Genomic DNA, 18,662 nt, shown 5'->3' with positions numbered 1-18,662 from the left:
AGATACCCACTCCCAACCCTCTGCTTCACCAGAGCTGAGCCCTGAGCCCTGGCATTTCTGGCTCCATGAAAGAACTGTTGCAGTTTCCTCTGGCCACTATCAGCTGACTCTGCCCAGGGCTTCCAACCCAGAGGCCCAGGAGACTGGTCTGGGTCCCTACCGGAAACCCACAGGAGCTAAAAATAGCACACAAAGGACAAACAGGGTTCCGCAGGCCAGCATTCATGCCACCATGTATGGAGGGGGGACACTGTCTTCCAGGGGAGCCCGGCTGGGGAATCTGAGGAGTCTGAGGGTCTAGAGCATTGCCACCCCAGACTTGATGGGCCCTACTGGTAGGATAGGGTGCAGGGGTATCTGGGGACCTCATAAGAAATAGAAATAGTACTGGACAGGGGGCAGAACCCTGCGTTAGGGGCCACAGACCGAGTTTGAGGCCTCAGTTCCTGTGTGACCTAACGCAGGGCACAACCCCTCTCTGGCCTCAATTCCTCATAAGTACAAAGAGGAGAGGAAGAAGAGCCTTCGAAGATGGAAAAGACTTTAGCTTTCAGGGTGTTTCTCTCACTGTGGTATTTCACATTTTGGAGAATTGGGGAAAATGCAAATGTTTGACAATAGGGCATTGAACGAGGGCCGTTGGGTTTTACTACCCTGTAATATCACACTGCACAAAATCCACAATAACCACAACAGTCAGAACAACTAGCACTGCCTGAAGGCTGGTGATGTTCAGGTGCCATGATACTGTTGTTATGCCCATTTTACAGATGAGGGAATGAAGCTCAGAGAGGTTAAGTAGCCCACGGAGGTCTCACAGCTGTCAAGATGATCATGGCCCAGGAGTCTTAGTTTTAAGCTTTAATAATTTTAGAAGTTATAAAGTATAAAGCTACAAATCTATAAGAAACGTAGTTTGAAAATGTCATTACTTAAATTTTCTTCATGCTACTTTAGTTTTGTGAACTTTGGATAATAACTTCAATTTTTTCAGTCTTCTGCCATCTCTACAGGGCATTAAAAAAAAAGGACATTTAAAAAAAATGATAAATAAATAAACTTCCAAACTGCGTTTCTTATAAATCTGTAGCTTTATACCTCTGAGGTTATAAAAGCTTAAAACCGTCCTGTTTCAGGACACCCTGTTCTTTTAAGTCAGTTTGACTTCAAAGCCTGTGTGAGAGTATTTGACAGAGCCTTTGGGAGACATGGGGATCTAGGATTCTCGTGTTGGGTAAAAGCCCTGGGTAAAAAGGTATAGCATACAGCGAGATCTCAACTATGTTCAAGAGCCTGCAAAGAAAATGGAACCCATGCGGAACAATGACCATCTCAGGGAGCGACAGGGACACACGTGACTGTATTCCTTTTCAGATTTCTTCACTGAGCTTGCCCTACTTCTTGGATGGAAAGACTGAACTTTACACAGGAAACAATGTCTCCCCACCTCTCCTGGGCTGAGCCATCCTATGCTCAGCCCTCCCATATTCCTTAGTTTCATGTAATCCTCCCATGAGCCCCTTGATGAGAGCCTTGTCCTTTCCAGTCCACAGATGAGGAATTCAAAGCAGAGAGGAGTGATGGCTTGCCCAAGGCCACTGTCAGGCCCACTAACCTCAGCGCACTCCAGCCAAGCCCTCTCTGACCCTGTGTCCCAAGGGTGACCTCCCTGGCTGGTCAGTGTGGCTTTCTCAAGCCTGGCCTATAACAGATGGCCTATACCAGTGGGAGCTTCAGCAAGGGACTTGAGCTTTAGTAGAATTCCTGTTTGCCTGGCTAGGACAAGCCTGGGGAGCCTGGAGTGGCCCAGCCCACCCAGCCCCCAGACTTGGCCACCTACTGGCGAGGATCCCTTGGGCCAGCGGTCCTTTGCCAGTGGCTCTTCTGTTTTTCTGCCTGCCTTGTGTTCTCCCACACTTGTCCCCTGTGAGTGTCCACAGCTGGCCTTCTGGTCTCTGCTGTTGCTCGCCTTGGTCCTTGCCCCTCTGCTGCATCTCTGGGCTCTGAATCTACGGGGTCCCTAGTTCTGAGGTTGGGCCCAATGCCCAAAGCACCTCAGCCTGCTCCACTGTCTATGGTGATGAAGAATGAAGGGGTCCAACAGTTAGGCTGCTTCTCCAGCACTCAGCAGGCAGGAGATAAATAACAACGGAAGGAAGGAGGGGGGAGGAAGGAAGGAAAGGAGGGAGGGAGGAAGGATGGACCAGAGTAGTCTCCCCACCCCAGACCTCCCTCCTCCTCCTCCAGAGCCTTCCTGGTCTCCACAGCTCCTCAGATCCTCCCTCCCTCCAGCCCTGGGTTGTCAAGGCTCATCCCCGGGTGAGGACCAGAGTACATGTGGGCCAGGTTCAGTGTGAGGTCAGGATCATGGCTCAGACTGGAGTGACAATTGGGGCTCAGACTGGGGCAGAGGCTCAGGGTCAGCCAGAGTCAGAAAATGGTCCTCCAGGCTTTCCAGGTGGAGCCTTCCCTGTCCCATGGGGCAGCAGATGTTGGCTTCTTCAGGAACCTCCCATAGTACCCACAACTAGAGACTCTGACCATACCATCCCCTGGTCCCCATCCCCCACTCTAGCTCCGGTGTCCAGAGTGACCAGAGCCGTTTCTGGGCAGGAAGCCAGCCCAGAAAGCCCAGGACATCCCTGAGCGCCTGTCCCTATGGCAACCTGCCTGCCAACCCCCTCCCCCCCCCCCCCCCCCCCGCAACTACCGCCACAAGCCTGGGTCCAGTAGGGTTTTTCAAATTCAGAACGTCAGACTGGGAAGGGCCTCCTAGATCAGCAGATGCTAGCCCCTCCCCTTGCCCCAGATGGAGAAACTGAGGCCCGAGTGGGGCGGGGGTGCGGGTGGGGGGTGGGACCTGTTGTGCAAGGACCGGCCCCCAGCCCGTCTTCCCCCTCCCACCCACTCCCACCCCTCGGCCCGGCTATCGGGTTGGGGGAAGGGGGATCGGGACTCTGATCCCCCGGCAAGGGGGCGGGCCCTCCACCCGCCGGGAGGTGGGGGCGGGCGGCCCTGGAACCGGACACCGACGATGAATAAATGATGCTCACTCGCGGCCTGCGACCAGATCGCCACCTCGAGCGCCAGCTGGCGGGGCAGTCACCGGGCCACCCGCGCCCGGCCCCGCGCGGCAGGGTCCCCCCACCTGCGGCCGCGGGCGCGGAGCTGCGGGCGCGGAGATGGCGGGGCCCCTCTGGGCGCTGGGCGGCGCCGCCCTGGGACTCTGCCTCGCCAGGGTCGCCGGGCAGCTGGTGGAGGTGAGGCGGGGCGGCGCGGAGGGGTCGGGGAGGTTGTGGCCGGCCGGCCGGAGGCTTAGGGGACGCCTTTCTGACTGCGAGCTGGCTTTTCCCCTTCCAACTGCCCCAGCAGACCTGGATTCCTGGGGTGACACGGCCCTGCCCCCAGGCTTCCAGGCTGTGGGGGAGACTCAGCCCCCAACCTTAGGTTCCCTGGTCTGATGGGAGGGCACAGCCCCAGATTTCAGGATCAACTGTCTGGTGGGGGAGACTCACCCTGATTGTAAGGATTCCCAGTCTGGGGATACAGCTTTGCTCAGCCCTTACCTTTGGTCTAATGGGGGCCAGGGAGGGGTGGGGGAGGTATAGTCCTTGGTTTCAGTGACCTCTAGTCTAATAGGGGAGATCTAGTCCCTGGTCTTAGGGTCTGCTGGAAGAAAAAGCTTCTGCTTCCAGAGATCCTTCAGGCTCCCCTGCCTGATGGGGGAGACCTAGCCTTGGGAAGGAGGTGAGGGTTTGCCAAGCTGGAGGGTGGGGTCAGGAGACCCTTTATAGAGCAGCCATGTGTTGAGTTCAGCTCCCTGTGGGGCACTTGGCCCTGGAGGGGAGGTGCAGGCAGGGCAGGACCCAGGGCTCGGGGGATCTTACTTGGTCCTGGTGATGTTGGAGAGCCAGCCAAGGTATCTGAGCAGGGGAAGAGTCGTGGATGAGTCTTGGTGTGGAAGGAGGAGGGTAAATTGGAAGGGGGCATGTAGCTGGGAATGCTGGGGGAGCTGCTGAGATAGCCCAGCAAGAGGTAAGGAGGGTGGCTGGGGTGGCTGGCCAGGAGCGTGGCTGGGGACAGGAAGGGCTGGGAGGAGAAGAGTGGGGGCCATTGCAGCTTCCCTGTCCCCTGTTCCCCATTCCTGCTGAGCTGTGAAGGCGAGCCAAAGAAGCAGACCAGAACCAGAGCCAGAGGCCAGAGGGAGAAGGCCCGAGAGGCAGGGCTAGGGAGGAGCAGGGTTCAGAGCCTGTGCAGGCAGGGGCAGAGAGGAGAGAGCAGAGAGGCAGAAGAGCAAGGGACAGCAAGGCGCCCAGGAGAGCCCTCAGGGGCAGGTGCCAGGGGACAGGGATGGGAGAGGGAGGACAGAGTCTTATCCTGAGGACCGAAGAGGACACAGCCCTGAACCTGAGGGTCCGAGGGACAACAAGACAGAGCGCTGCACCCCGATACTAAGCCTGTCTGTGCTGCTGACCAGGGGGTGTGATCAAAAGGCTGGGCTGGAGTCAGATGTCAGCTCCAGTGTCCCTGTAAGGGGAGCCAGGCTAGCTTGAGCCCCACAAAGTGTACATGAGCCCCTTATTGGCTGCCCCGAGGCCTCAGGTGCAGAAACTGAGCTGGCCTGGGCACAGGAGAAGGCTGAGGGTGGGAGTCATGTCAGTTCTGAGCCAAGGACTCTTCCCTTCAGCCCCCAGGAACACATCTTCTCCCTGCTCATCCAGGGAAATTGCATTTGGAGTCCATCTGCCTGCCATCTGCCTACAGCCTGAGCAAGGGCCTGGCTGAGCCCAGGGGATCCAGGGAAGCACTAGGAAGATGGGTAGGGCTGGAGTCCACAGCACCACCCACGACAGCCCCTACAGGCATCAGTCTCCAGCTGATGGAGGCCGGGGCTCCCAAGCTTTAGAGTTTAGACCTCCAGCAGTGCCCACCCCAGAGATGCCCGACTCTTACCTGTTACCCTCTACCCAAGATCCCTGTCAGGGTGAGAGTATAAGCTCAATTCCCCCTGAAACAAGGCTAGAAAGAGAAGGTGTCAGAAGTGGGCACTCAGCTGCCCGGGCTCAAAATCTGAGATTCGCTCCTCTGGACCTCAGAGTCTTCCAGCCATACAGCCCAGCCGGACCAAAAACATTGAGCCTTAAGATCGGGAACCCCGCCACTGCCCAGACCCTGGCCCTGACTCTACAGACATATGTCTGACCACACAGACACCCTCCAACCACACGTGTGCTCTGTACCCACAAATATGTGCCCCAACTCCACACACATGTGCCCTGAACCCACAGAGGTGCCTGACCCCACACACATGTACCTTGACCCCACATACATGTGTCTGACCCCGCAAATGGATCCAGGCCCCTGGGATGACGCTGAGGAAGGGTATCTTCATGTCAATGTTACCACTCTGATTACGTAGAGAGAGCTTCCCAGAGAGCCCTGGAACAACCCCACTCAATTTACAGACCGAGAAATTGAGGCCTAGAGGTAAGAAGCCGCCCACCCCAGTTTACCCTGGTGAAGATAAAAGAGCTGGGGATCATGTGCCAATCCCAAGCACACAGATTACCTGGGACATGCTGAAGGGCAATGTTCTTGAGATGAAGAAGCACCTGACTTGTGGTAGGTGCCCAGTCCACGCTCATGGACCAGGGGAAAGACTGGATGGATGGTTGAGGTGTGAGTTGCCTTTCCTTCCAAGAGAGCCAGAAGAGACTGCAGGTCTGTCCTTATTCAGTTAATCAGGAGACAGTGAATTCCACAGATGCCCCAGGGTCCTCTCCCTCTGAGCATTAACCACCACCCTCCCATCCCTCAGCCAAACTTGGTGACAGAGACAGGGTCCTATCCCTCTCAGACCCACCAGGGCAGGGCCTTGTTCCCTCAGTCCCCCAGGGTAGGGCCATGTCCCCTAGACTCCCAGGGCAAGGTGGCGTCCACTGGGAAGGTGGGAGGTGGCCGACTGTGCTCAGCTCAGGCTTGTTCCAGTCATGCTTACAACGTTTGGCCTCTAGGTGTCGCTGCCGCATTGCAGACTATTTATCCGGTCCTGTCCTGGGAGGACTCTGGCCTAGCCTCTGCTCAGAAGAGGTGACTCTGGCAGGATAGGCAACTGTTGAGGTCACCTGGTGGGGGTCCTGGCCAGGCAGCAGAGCCGCAGGCCCTGAGTCCAGCTCCACACCCCACCCCACGCTGAGGATGCTTGGGAGCAAAGTCCCCCAAGGAGAGTACCAGCCTCCCCTTGTCTCTGGCCTTGGTCCTGAGACCCCATCAGCCTGCGGGGCCCAGGACTGGAGCAGGAGGGGAGACTAGCAGGCTGCCCTGATTGGGACAAGCCATTCACCTTTGCCCCTTCAGGCCTTGGTGTCCCCGAGCATCCCCAGGCTCCACGGTTCTGGGGCTCTGCTTTCTTCCCTTGCTCTAAACCTGGAACCTCCCAGGGTCCAGGGCGTTGGCTGTGACGATAAGACGCTTGATTCTAGGAGATTCTGGAACGCTCGGGCTGAGTCCTTGCTGAAACCTGGGCCTCTCTCGGCCCAGCCCCAGCCTCTGGCCTCTGCCTGGCTTCACTTCCCTCTCTCCCGACCTGCAGCCCAGCACGGCCCCGCCCAAGCCCAAGCCGCCCCCGCTGACCAAGGAGACGGTGGTGTTCTGGGACATGCGCCTCTGGCACGTGGTGGGCATCTTCTCACTCTTCGTGTTGTCCATCAGTGAGTAGCTGCTCCCTGCCCTCCCCACCCCAACGCAGCTGCAGGAGCACAGCACCCCCTGCCCTCCCCCCCCCCCCGCCAGCACCACCCCCAGGGGCTCAGAGCAGTAATTCCGGGCAGTGCAAGCAGGCCAGCCGCCCGCAGGAGGCCCACTGTGGTTTCTGGCACCTCCTGATCTACACAAAGTCCCTGTGGAGGGCTGACAGGCTGGTGGTGACCTGAAGTATTCTGCCCAACTGGGACACAGCCACATGGCAATTACGATAATTACAGGGGACTCCACTGAACCAGGATGAGGACGTGTCATTTTTCCCTATCGCTGGCCTCCTGATGCTTTTCCTGCAGTTTGGCCCGCTTAAAGGGCCCACACCCAGAGGCCCCAGCAAGGCCATCCTTGGCCGCAGCTCAGCCTAGAGGCTCCCCAGACGCCCGGCAGATGTGGCTCCCAGGCTGCAAACCATGCCTTGTCAACTCCCGTTCCCCTGGAATGACTCACACCCCCCTCAGTTAAAAGCAGGAGACCCCTTCCTCTCCTGGGACTGGGAGTTGCTGGATGCAAACTCACAACAGAAATGGGTTTGGCATGCTCCTTCAGCCTTTCCAGATCAGGGGTCTGCAGTTGGGGAAAGGGGGGCAGAGAAGTGCCAATGGATGGGGGAGGCTGCCAGGGTACAATGTAGAGTCTGACGAAGTTTCCCACACACCAAAGGATACGGGGAGACGCAGGCGAGGAAGGGAAAGAAGACCCACTCTGCCCGCACAAGCTTCTTAGAGGAGGGTCCTCTTAGCCGCACATCAGTGAGAGGATGCGTGCAGTTTTGCCAGGTGGGCAGCTGGAAAAGGCAGATGGGACGGTGTAGGCAGAGGTGGGAGGAAATGGCCCCCGCACAAGGGCTCAGATAACCCCTACAGGATTTTCACTGCATGCGCCCCAGGTCGGGGCAGCGAAAATGGCATTTAACTTCCAGCTGGAGCTGTCCCTGGATGAGGTCCCCTGGAGGGCAGCACCCCAGCGGAAGGCCCACCCACATGTAAGGACTCCAAGGGAGACAAGGACATCTGATGGGCATGTGCTTCTCCTGACACCAGGGAGGCCCTCCTTGGGGGAAAATATCCACACCCCACCATCACCATTTCTTCATGGCTGGAGTGGAAGCAGGATCTGAGCAAGAGGCTGCATTTCATTCCTGGCCAAGGCAAGAACTAGTGAGGCCTCTGGGCGGAGGCCCTGAGGATAGCTGGTTGTGGCTGTAGCCCCAGCCTAGGTGTCCAAGGAGGAGATCGTGGACCCGCCTGCCCCCCCCACCACCACCCCGCACCTCAGCACCAAGAGGCAGGGTTCAGGGAGGCATCTGCCTGCAAGAGCAGTGTAGGGTGTGGGTCCAGGGAGCCACTCTGGGGCACTCCAGGGAGCAGGAGTGAGGACGCCAAGGGGCCTCTAAACACACACTGGCCTCTCCGGGCTCTGCTCGGCCCCAGATGGGGCCTGGGGGGGTGCCTAGGGCCACACCAGAAGGTTGCAGTGTCAGACCCAAAGAGGCGCTTGGACATAAAGCACACAGACCAGCTCTTATTTTCTAGAGAAGAGTAAGGGAGAGTCCCAAAGGCCTCTGAGCCGCTGGTCACCACTCGTTACCTTCCGTGCAGGGCCCTAGGAGTAGGGATGGCACAGTCTTTCCTACCTCCCAGTCAGCCTGGGCCTCGGTGGCGTTGCTGTCTGGGGCGTGTCACCCCAGAACCTTGTGCAGAGGGCCTGGGCTTGGATGGAGGCCCCTCTGGAGGTCCCTCCAGCCTGGGGACTCACATTCCAAGCCCCTGCCTGGGCCCTGGAACTCCATCCAACACACATTGTTTTTTTCCCTTCTTTTGACGAGAAGTGACCCGGCCAGGCTGGGTGGGGCAGGCCTGGAGCGAGAGGCAGCGTCTGAGCCCTGCTCCAGGTGCCAATAGCTGAGCTCCCTTCAAAGCCCAGGCCCTGTGGGGCCTGAGACCTGCCTCTGTGGCGAGCCTGAGTAAGCATCGTGAGAGGACGTGCCCGGCGGGTGGCTGGAAGAGGTGACCCAAGCCAGCGGGATGGGGACCCGTCAGGCATACACACCGGCGCCTGGAGAAGACTAGAACCCAGCTCTTTGGATAAGAAAAGCTTGCTGTTTGCCCCTGGACAGCGCTGTACAGTCAGACCTGCTGCTAGGGTCTCCTGCAGCCCCCCAGAGCTCCTGATTGCTGGCAGCTCCCCCATCCATCCATTCGGGAGTCCAGTTCTGTCCTCAGGAACAAAGGCTTTGAGACCATCTCATGCATTCATTCATTTTTTTTTTTTTTTTTCTTCATTCTGTGAACCTGGGTGAGACTTAGTGGGGCCACAAGATTTGGCTGAAGGGGTTGCACAAGTTGACCCCCAAGGGTGCTCCAGCCCCAGCTACATTGGTCTGATCCATCTTCCCTAAAATAGGCCTGGCTTGTCCTGCTTGGCCATCCTGCCCCCAGGAGTCTGCCAGGAAGTTATGTCTTGTCATCCGATTTATAATAGGAAGCAGCCCCGTCCCCTCCCCTGAGGCCGGGACCAAGGTGGTCAGACTGTGGAGCCTTAGAAAAATAAACTCAGTCCAGCCAAGTCCCGGCAGCCCTGCCCTGTCCTGCCAATCACTAGACAGGCCAGCTCCATTCCCTGGCCCAGCTCGCGTGGGCACAGCTGCCTTCAGCAGAAAACCGCCCCTGGGATAACTGTCTGGGGTGAACGCCCCAGGGCAGGGTCTGTGCCCTCTGGTGGGCCCTCGTGGCCAGGAGAAGCCCAGGCTTGTCCTCAGTGAGGTTGAGGAGGACACGGCCACGTCCTCGGGTGTCGGAGGTCCTCCCAGGAGCCTGGGGAGGAAGCACTAGGAGCCGAGAGGCCTGGGTGGGAACACAGGACAGCCCCGGGGCGGTTACAGCTGGAGTCACCAGTGCAGGTCTCTGCCCTGCCCTCCAGGGGCCTCGATCTAGTCAGAAAGCGAGACCAGCGGCAGGACTTACGGACCTGAGACCCCCCCTTGTTCAGAAATTGTTAAGAACAGCGATTGCAGCACATAACGCCCAGCGCCAGGCCCTTCTGAGAGTGGGCCCCTGTGTGCCTGCCCAAAGTCGGCTCCGCTCAGGAGAGAGAGCTTGGAAAGAATCCCAGAGCCCACAGGGGTCTCATCCAAACGCAGAGCCTCCTTGCCAGAGACTCCTGGGTGAGACACATGTAGGCGGGTGAGGGCAGGTCTGAAATGTGGGGATCATTCCTGGGGTGTCTGATCTCCAGCCTTGGCCAAGCCTGCTCTGTCCCCCCTACAGTCATCACTCTGTGCTGCGTCTTCAACTGCCGCGTGCCCCGGACCCGGAAGGAGATTGAAGCCCGCTACCTGCAGCGGAAGGCAGCCAAGATGTACACGGACAAACTGGAGACGGTCCCCCCACTCAACGAGCTCACGGAGATCCCTGGAGGTGAGCAGGCTGGGGGGGGCAGCCCCCTCCCCCCCTCAGTCCTGCCACCCAGAGTGGCCCTGCTCCTCCCCTCCCCTGGTGTTTAGGTTCTGGTCCCTAGAGACCAGCGCGCAGAAACGGGCCCGAGTGAGGCCCGTAACACAAGGAGCTCTTCTGCAGGTGGGAGAGGTTTGGAAAGGAAGAAGCAAAGGGCTGGGTGTGGGGGGCTCTGGTGTGGGCCCTGGGACCCCCGGCCTCACTCCTACCACCCACCTCTCCTCCACCCCACAGAGGATAAGAAGAAGAAGAAGAAGAAGAAGGACAGTGTGGACACAGTGGCCATCAAGGTAGAGGAGGATGAGAAGAATGAGGCCAAGAAGAAGAAAGGGGAAAAATGAGGAGGGCTTCCTGGAGGAGGCAGCTGGGGCTGGCTAGCCCTGGGGCTCAAGTCCTGGCCAGGGTCCAGGCATCTTAGACTCCCAGCTCATCCATGGACCACAGAGGTTGCAGAACACCCTTTTCTTGGCTCCGAGGGGGGGCTGCTGAGGCCCCATCCTGACAGCCCATCACCAGGACTGCACCTGGCATCCCACCTCCCAGCCTGGGCCCCGCTCCTTTCACCTCACCCACATGGCTGCTCAGCAAAGGTGGTCTCGGGCCACTGTCCCTCTGCAGACCTGGAGTGGAGTGGCCCCGCGCCCACCCAGACACACTTCCGTCCCTTCTGCCAGGAACAGCAGTGGCTCTACAGGGCATGATGGGACGCGGCTTGCCTCTTGGAAGGAGATGGCCAAACTGCAGGGGCTGGGGTATGAGGCCACACCCAGGCCGGCCACGAGGAAGAAGAGGGTCACTAGGGGAGGCTGTGGCAGCATGAGGCTCTCAGACTTCTCTAGGTAGCAGCCCTGGCGGCCAGGGAGCTCCCCCAGGCCCAGCAGGGGTCCTGGCCGGGGAGGTGAATAGAGCGCCCGCCTGGAGGCAGGGGGACTCCGGCCCAGCAGATACCATGGGCCAGGCCACTGCCCTGGAGCTGAGGCTGCCAGACCGCGCGCGAGGCCTGGGGGTTCGGGGCTGGGAGCTGCAGGGCTGAGTCAAGGGTGCAGAAGGCTGAGGCCAGCAAGCCAAAGGGAGAAGGGAAGAAAGCCGGTAGCGGGGCCCCATCTCGGGGATCCAGGGAGCCCTGGAGAAGCCAAGGGGAGCATCGGGCTGCCGCCAGAGGTCCTTTCCAGGTGGTGGGGGGCCGTCAGGGCCCCGGGGGTTCACAGCACAGGGCACTCGGGGGCTGAGGCAGCAAGCAGCCTTCCGCCCGATGAGCAGAGCCACACACAGCCTCCTCTTCTACCACCTCAACCTTCTATCACCTCAGAGAGTCACTGCTGACCGGAGGGGGAAGGCCCAAACACCACCCGGGGACTGACGGCAGAGGCATTTCAGGAGGGTGGCAAACCCCCACCGAGGTGCGCACACCTGGGCCTGGAAACGCCAGGGTTCCTGAGCTGGGGGAGCTGCCCCGTGGCCTGCCAGGATGTGTAAATAAAGCTGAGTGCCTTCCGCTCAGACGACCCCTCAGGATGCCCTGTCCCCGGAGCATATACGTGGAGGGTGACGCCGCCATGACAGGGGCGCCGGCCAAGCAGAAGCTCCCTCCCCTGACTGTTCTCCCAGCCTGAACTGGGATGAGCTGGAGGGCGAGGTGGCAGCCAGCTGGGCATCGAGACCCCGGGAGGAAGCCGGCCCCCCTGCCCGCCCCCCTCCACTTTGTGGCCTGCAGTAGGTCTTCCATGGCCTGAGCCCCACGCTGGGGACACAAGAGGGGTCCAGTCTGGATCCTGCCCCAGAGCTGGATGACTATGATACAAGGAGAGGGATCCGGGCAGACACGGGTGCCGTGAGGGCGCAGAGAAACTGCAGAGGCCCTGCGGTGGGCTCAGAGTCAGAACCCTGACTCTGCCCTCACGGTCCGGCCTGCGGTTTCTCCCGCCCAAGGTTAAGGTTGCGGCCAAGGTCATACGACGCATACAGGCCAGAGTCTTCCTGTGTGGCCCAGGCAACCGAAGCCCAGAGGGGCAGGGACGTCCTGAGGTCCAACAGAGAAGCAGCTGATAAAGCCCCGGGGGAAGTCCATGCCTGGGCTGCATCTGCCCTGCCCCCTGGCCTCTGACCTGGGGCCTCTACTGGTCTTTCAGGGACAGGCACGGCCGCCAACGGGTAACATCTGAGCCCAGTGGGCACCTGCCCCAGGCTCTAGGCAGGGTGTGGGGCTGGAAGGTCAAAGTGCACTACAGGGCTTCAGGGCAGTGACAAGGTGTGCTCCAGCCACTGGTCAGGAGAGCCTGACTCCCACTAAAGAATCACAGCAAACACGCTCCCCTCCCCGACCCAGACAGAGCCGCACCTATACCCCAGCCTCACACTGCGTCCCAGCAGCCCAGCTTCAGCCTGGATAGTACATTCTGGACCCCAGTATCATCCCTACACACTCCCTCCACTTTCTGCGGGAGCCACCCCAAACCTATAGATGGAGGCAGACCCAGCGGCTCTGCACCTTTCAGGAGAGAACAGTCTGGAGTCCCCCCTCCCACCCCCATCTGGCTGGCTCACCTCCCACTCAGGCAGGCCCAGGAAGGAGGCAGCTTGGGGAAGAGAAGCGTTTAATTGAGCACCTCATCTCTGCCCTGCCCTGCCGGGTGAGGAGAGCTACACCTGCAGCATTCTGGGCCCAGAGGGTGAGGACGGCCCCCCGGGGGGACAGCACGAGGCTGTCAGAGGGCAGCAAGGAGGCTGAGGGGCAGTGGTAGCACCAGGAGCAGGGCCCGGGATGGGGCTGGCAGGGCCTGCCCACTGATGCGTTCCCAGATCCAGCGCTGGTAGGAGGTGACCTGCAGGTAGATGGGCGGGGCCTCGCTCTTCCGGCAGCCCGGGCCCCAGCTCACCAGGCCCACCAGGTACCACGTGGTGTCCACAGAACAGGCCAAGGGCTCACCACTTATCTCCTGTGGGGCGGGGTGTGGAACAAAAAGGGTCAGGGGGGCCAGGGGTGGCCAGAGGGAGACGTGCCCCGGTTCACACCACCTCGGTCCCACAGCACCCCCCGCAACCCAGGGAGCGGCCACCAAGCTGAGAGGTGCCCTCGAGGTCCAGACCCAGGAGACCTCCCTCAGAGGGGTTCACCTCCCCTCGCTCATGCCAGGCCCCACCCCCCTTCTTCCCACCAACCCCCCCTTCCCTCTCCTCTCCGATCTTCCTCTCCCATCTCTCCCTCCGCCCTCCCCTCCCCTCTGAGCCGGGCTGCCCTGCGCCCCGGCACCTCTCCAGGCAGCCCTGGAGGTGAGGGAGCAAGGAGGAAGGTGCTCACGTAGCAGAAGTTCTCCCTGTCCAAGTCCTCTGCACAGACCATCCGGGAGTCCACCACCCGAACCAGAGAGGGGACTTTGGAGATCTTGTGGTATAACTTGTCACATTCCTTGCTGCTCAGGACGGTGACTCCCTTCTCCTGAATGGTCCGGAACTGGGGCCACACGCCTGCAGGGACAGGTCCCCCCCCCACAGTTCAGGCTTGGCGCCCTCACTGCCGCCAGCCCGGTGGCTGTCCTCGCTGCTCCTGGCCCACTGCCCCAGCCTCTGAGGAGCCCCTCCTAAAGATTTTGGAGCAGGCTGCCCTCAGCCTGGCCTCGCTGGGCCTGGTCTCACCCCTAACAGAGTCCAGCCCACGGGGTCTGTTCCTACCTCAGCAGCTTGGCCTCTGCCCTTCCATCTCGAAGGCCTGCCCAGCCCCTCTCAGGTCCAAATCTGTCCTTCGCTCAAGCCTTCCCCAAAGGCCTCTTCCACCCTAGCTAGCCCAGACTCCCCCTCTGCGGGCCCCAAGCACTAGGTCCTTCCCTCCTTCCTCCTCTCCCTTCCTCTCTCTCTCCAGGGTGACTCTGTCTCTAGCTGGAGCCCCCCGGGGGACAGTCTTCCAACCATCCCCAGCCACTCCCCAGACGGGCCATGACAGGAAAGACAAACAGCCACCCACACCCCCGGGCTAGAGCTGCTGCGGGCTGCTTTTAGGCAAGATGACTCCGTGAAGTCAAAGGGAAGAACACCTGTCTTGTGAAAAAGAGGGGCTCCCTGAATGGACCGGGCCTTCCTAAAACTCACAAGGAAATGCTCCCTGGATAGGCCTAGGACGACACTCCTGCTCTTTGGGCCTTGCTCCATCCCTGAGGATGGTAAAGGGCTTGAGGTCCACTGGGGGCAGGGGGCTCCCAAACTCGGGGTACAGACTGCCCTTAGCCAACCATGGGGGTTTTGGGGGGGAACTTTTTACAGTCACACAACCCTGCTCCTCCCACTGCAAGATGCTCTGCTTCAAATCCTGGACGTCCTGGGATTGCATGCACACAGCAAGATATTACTCGGTGCCCCTCTGCCTTCAAGGAAGTCCTGTTTATAGGTCCTGGCCTGGGGCTCAGGGCTCATGGGCAATCTGGGACCCCGCAGGCCTGAATGGCCACAATGCACTCACTGCCCAGACGTCCAAGGGGAAGGAGACGAGAGCCCGCCAGGAAGACGTCTCAGAAACAGCTGTCCACGGAGACCCCGGCCTGCACCCGGGTCCTCTCCCCCACGCACCCCCCACCCGGTCTGGGGAGGCTCGGACTCACCGTCAAACCTGGGGAGTCCCCAGCCTGTTACAGTGCAGAGGGAGCCGTCCTTCACCTCGTAGTCCAAGCCGGGCAGGCAGATGGGCCAGACATACTTGTTGTACTTGAGTGGCCACACGAGCTTGAGGAGGGCAATGTCATGGGCCCGGCCCACCCAGGACCAGTACCGATGGGGCCGGTACCGTTTGTTCAAGATAACCTGGTACGCCGGGACGTCAGAGGTAGTCGGAGATACCTGGTCAATCCTTGGGCTCCCCACCCGCACGGAATAGGTAAAGTTATGCCTAGGGGAACAACGAGGGGAGTCTGTCATCAGCTCCAGGCACCCCACCCCAGCCTCCACCCCACCATTGCACCCCAAGTCAATCCCGGGAGGCCACCCACCTACTTCAAGCCCCCCCCCGGCCCCCACCCCGAGCCCCTCTCTCCCAGAAGATGTGAACGGGGGACCTGCACACACCCTGTGTGGTCCCGCCCTTACAACGACCCTGTACTTCACGGAGAGCAAACCCGAGGCTCGGAGAAGCCCAGCCAACAGCTCAAGGCTGCACAGCTGGGAAATGGCAGAGCTGGGACATGGACCCCGTCTCCTCTGGTTCCAAACTCTGGACTCTGTCTGGCACCGCGTGCCAGGCCCTGGAAGTGCCAGAGGCCGGGCACAATCAATCAGCCACGGCCTCGCCCTCCAGGCTCCTTTCCCAGCATGGCCCTCAGGTCTCCGGGTCGGCCCTTAGGCTTGGAGCAGGCTTTTCCACAGATGCTGCCCTCGGGCCACCGCCCTGGCCCCAGCACATGGGCATGCCCTCTCTCCGGTCCCCACGCTGCCCGGACTCCCCTGTGAGCACCTGTCTTCCCATCTATCTTCCCCAGCAACCCAAGGGAAGCGATGCGTCTGTCCCCTCTCTACCCCTAGGGCCCAGGCCAGGGCCTGGCTTCAAAGGAGGGTCAAAGGCTGCGGGTGGAAGGAAGGAAGGAATGAGTAAGTGAAGCAAAGGGTGTGGGATGGGAGAATTAGGGCCTCCTTACTGTGGCCAGGAGGAGGGAGGCCTGGCCAGCGGCTTCCGAGCCCCCATGGCCTATCTGTAGCATGACTGCTGCGGACTGGGGAGCCAGGGAAGGGAGAAAGCGCCCAGCCCTCCCTCCGGGGAGGAATCAGCAGGACTCAGCCTCCACCTGAGGAGAGCCGAAGCCAGGGTGGGGCTGGGACCACAGCGCCCTGCAGAGGGCACAGCTTGCTGCTGAAGGACCAGCGGGCAGGATGACCAGGCCCCGTGGCTCCGGACACCTTTCCACCCACCCACCTAGGCCGCGACTCACTGGATCAGGCAGTGGGCCGCCGTCAGCACCCACCGGGAGGAAATGAGGGTGCCTGCGCAGACATGCGTGCCGTTGGCCTGCACGCTGACCATCCATGGCCACCGCCGAGCCATGGCGTCTGGGTCCCTGAGGGTGGGGTCCTGCTCATGCGAGGAGCCGCAGGCTGAGGAGGAAGGTGAGAGCTTGATGCATGATGGGACCCTGCAGCCCCATCCCAAGGCGCCTTCTCTCCCCTCCCCTTCAGCCCCACCTCCTGCCTCTCTAGCCGTGGCCCGCACGCATGCGGCGATTCTCTTTTCCCACTGGGATTTCTCTTTTTCCACATGAAGACTGAGGTCTGCAGCCTCCAAAGGGCCTCAGTGCTCCCCAGGTATCCCTCCCCCTGCTCCCCCAGCCCCGGGGCCCCAGCCACCAGCCTGGTACAGCAGTGGCCCCCCGAGCTCTGACCAGATCCTTCAGAAACTCATCCGTGTTTCCATCTGGCCCCCCGTACTTCGGCCAAGGCGGACCCCTCTCCCTCCTCTGGGAACCATCCTGTGATTCAGTGAGACTACCCAAGAGAAAAATGGGCCATGGGCGTGAACAGATACATCCCGAGGACGACACCCCAGCAGCGGGCCAACACCGAAGCTACTGAGCCCCAGGAGTCCTCGGGGGAGGGCAGACGCTGCAGAGCCAGGCTCTGCTCCACACCACCTGCCAGGCAAAATTCAGTGGCCCTGACCCCAAGTATTGGTGAGGGTTCCCCGCCCAGACTGCTCACTCCTGGCTAGTGGGAGTGTCTGTGGGTGCAGCCACGTTGGAAAAGTTCTCAAACTGAAGATGCACATATCCAACCTCACAGCAGCCCACCCCCCAGTGTTTTCCAGGGGGTGGGTAGGGGATTGGGCGATCAGCGTGCATGGGCCAGCACCAGCGTGCGTCAAGCCTAACATAGGAGAGGGGGTGTCTACACGCACTAGGTCCTGTGTGAGAGGCTTTCGGGGGCCGCTTAATTGTGTGCACTGAGTTCCGGGATAAGAAGTAATTCTGGAGGTCTTCGTTCGAAATGAGAAGGTCGCATAGGGGTGCCCCCAAGACGCCCACGGGGAGGCTCCCTGAAAGCTGTGCTGGGGATCTCCTAAGTCGTTGGCTGGGAGCCTGGGTCAGTTAGTTCAGGGCGGCGGGAACATGCAGCCCACCGCAGGCTCCTCGGACTCTCCTTCCTTCCCACCTCACCGGGTCGGGAGGCCTGGCCCACAGCAGATGCTCGGTAAACCCTTGTAAAAGGAACCTCTCTTCTCACTCCCCCTGCCCCTTCCTCCTCCGGACCGCCTCCGTCGGCAGGGGTTGCTCCCGCACCCTCCTCCCCCAGGGAGTCCATCGTACTCACTGAGAAAGCTGATGTCACCGTCAGAAACAGACACGGTCTGGGTTTGGAGGGTCGTGCGCTGCGACGGGTCAGTGGGGGCCTGGTGAGGGCGGCGAGGCTCGTCTGAGGGACAGGTGACACTGGGGGCACAGGGCACGCCAGGGTCGACGGAAGCAGGCGCAGACGGTGTCCCTGGCGCTTGGCTCGCCAGGCAGCCTGCGGAAGGACGCAGAGAGGGTCAGACCAGGCCCGGTGAGGGGGTCAGACGAGGCCCGGCGAGGGCGTGGGGGTAGGGGGGCGCGGCGGGGCTCACCCGCCGGCCTCGGCGACACCAGCAGCAGCAGCAGCAGCAGCAGCAGCAGCAGCAGTGGAAGGGCAGCCGCCCCGGGGCCCCGGGGGGCCTGCCTGCGGGCCGGCGTCCTGCACCGGGGCTCCATTCCGGAGTAGCAGCTACGGCGCCGCGATGCTCCTCTCGCGACGGCGCCCCCCATCGGCCGCCCGCGCCGGCGTCCGCTGTGTGGGGAATGCGGGCGCCCCCCAGTGGCCCGCGGTGGCGCTCCCCGTGGCAGCCCACCGGCGCCCCCACCGACTTGGCCTCCCTTCTGCCGGCACCACCACGCCTCTGCCTCCTTGGCCCCTTGGTCTCGCTCCCTGCGCGTGGCCAGGCACTTCCTGGGGACCCTCAGGCTAGCGCAGCCAGTTCCTGTACCGCCTCGCTCCTGCAGCCCCCTGCCCTGGGGCTGGGGGCCTGCTTTCATCCTTCCCGTGGTGAGATGGGACACAACCCCTGGGGCTGGCCTCCAGGATTCCCAAGTGGAATTGCGGGTTCCCCACCCCCGCAACCCCCAGCCTGGTAACTACAGTGGGGCTTTGCCCCAGGGCACTGAAATTGACCCAACAAGATTGCATAATTGTAAGCAGCACCCCCGCCCCTCCCCCGCCCCCACCGCCATTCAGCAAATGCTCTTCTCTGACAGATCCATCTGCTTAGGAAAGACTGTGTTGGTGAGGTTCCTAGTCACAGATGAAGAGTGATGGCAGTAGCCAGCCGACCCTTCTGGGAGCAGAAGTCCACTTTAAGGTATGTTGGAATTGGGGGAATATTTTGATGGCTCAGTTGACGTAGACAGATAACACATTTAATAAGGAGTGTGGGAGATCCTATGAGCAGCTTTGGTTCAAAGCTGTTGGGAA

The 18,662-nt window shown here is 60.8% G+C and overlaps 2 protein-coding genes across 2 annotated transcripts; one reads left to right on the top strand and one right to left on the bottom strand.

Annotated features, from left to right (window-relative positions):
- The first annotated feature begins 6,643 nt into the window (after nucleotides 1–6,643).
- TMIE (transmembrane inner ear) lies at nucleotides 6,644–10,552 on the top strand. The gene is made up of 3 exons (XM_028086977.2): nucleotides 6,644–6,710; nucleotides 10,026–10,175; nucleotides 10,446–10,552. Exons 1-3 carry the CDS (start codon nucleotides 6,659–6,661, stop codon nucleotides 10,550–10,552), a joined length of 309 nt encoding a protein of 102 aa, XP_027942778.2. The 5' UTR covers nucleotides 6,644–6,658.
- Nucleotides 10,553–12,916: 2,364 nt separating this feature from the next.
- On the bottom strand, nucleotides 12,917–17,905 carry PRSS50 (serine protease 50). Its single transcript, XM_028086976.2, has 6 exons — nucleotides 17,782–17,905; nucleotides 17,490–17,684; nucleotides 16,118–16,280; nucleotides 14,801–15,084; nucleotides 13,510–13,676; nucleotides 12,917–13,147 (listed from the first exon to the last, which is right to left on the bottom strand). The coding sequence occupies exons 1-6, from the start codon at nucleotides 17,903–17,905 to the stop codon at nucleotides 12,917–12,919; spliced, it is 1,164 nt and encodes a 387-aa protein (XP_027942777.2).
- Nucleotides 17,906–18,662: the final 757 nt, after the last annotated feature.

The sequence above is a fragment of the Eumetopias jubatus genome, unplaced genomic scaffold, assembly GCF_037043125.1.
Source record: "Eumetopias jubatus isolate StellerSeaLion01/CBP00866 unplaced genomic scaffold, mEumJub1_p1.0 scaffold_1, whole genome shotgun sequence".
In the NCBI taxonomy this organism is placed as follows: Eukaryota; Metazoa; Chordata; class Mammalia; order Carnivora; family Otariidae; genus Eumetopias; species Eumetopias jubatus.
Note: the sequence above shows the minus strand (reverse complement) of the source record. Positions and strands in the feature narration are given on the sequence as shown.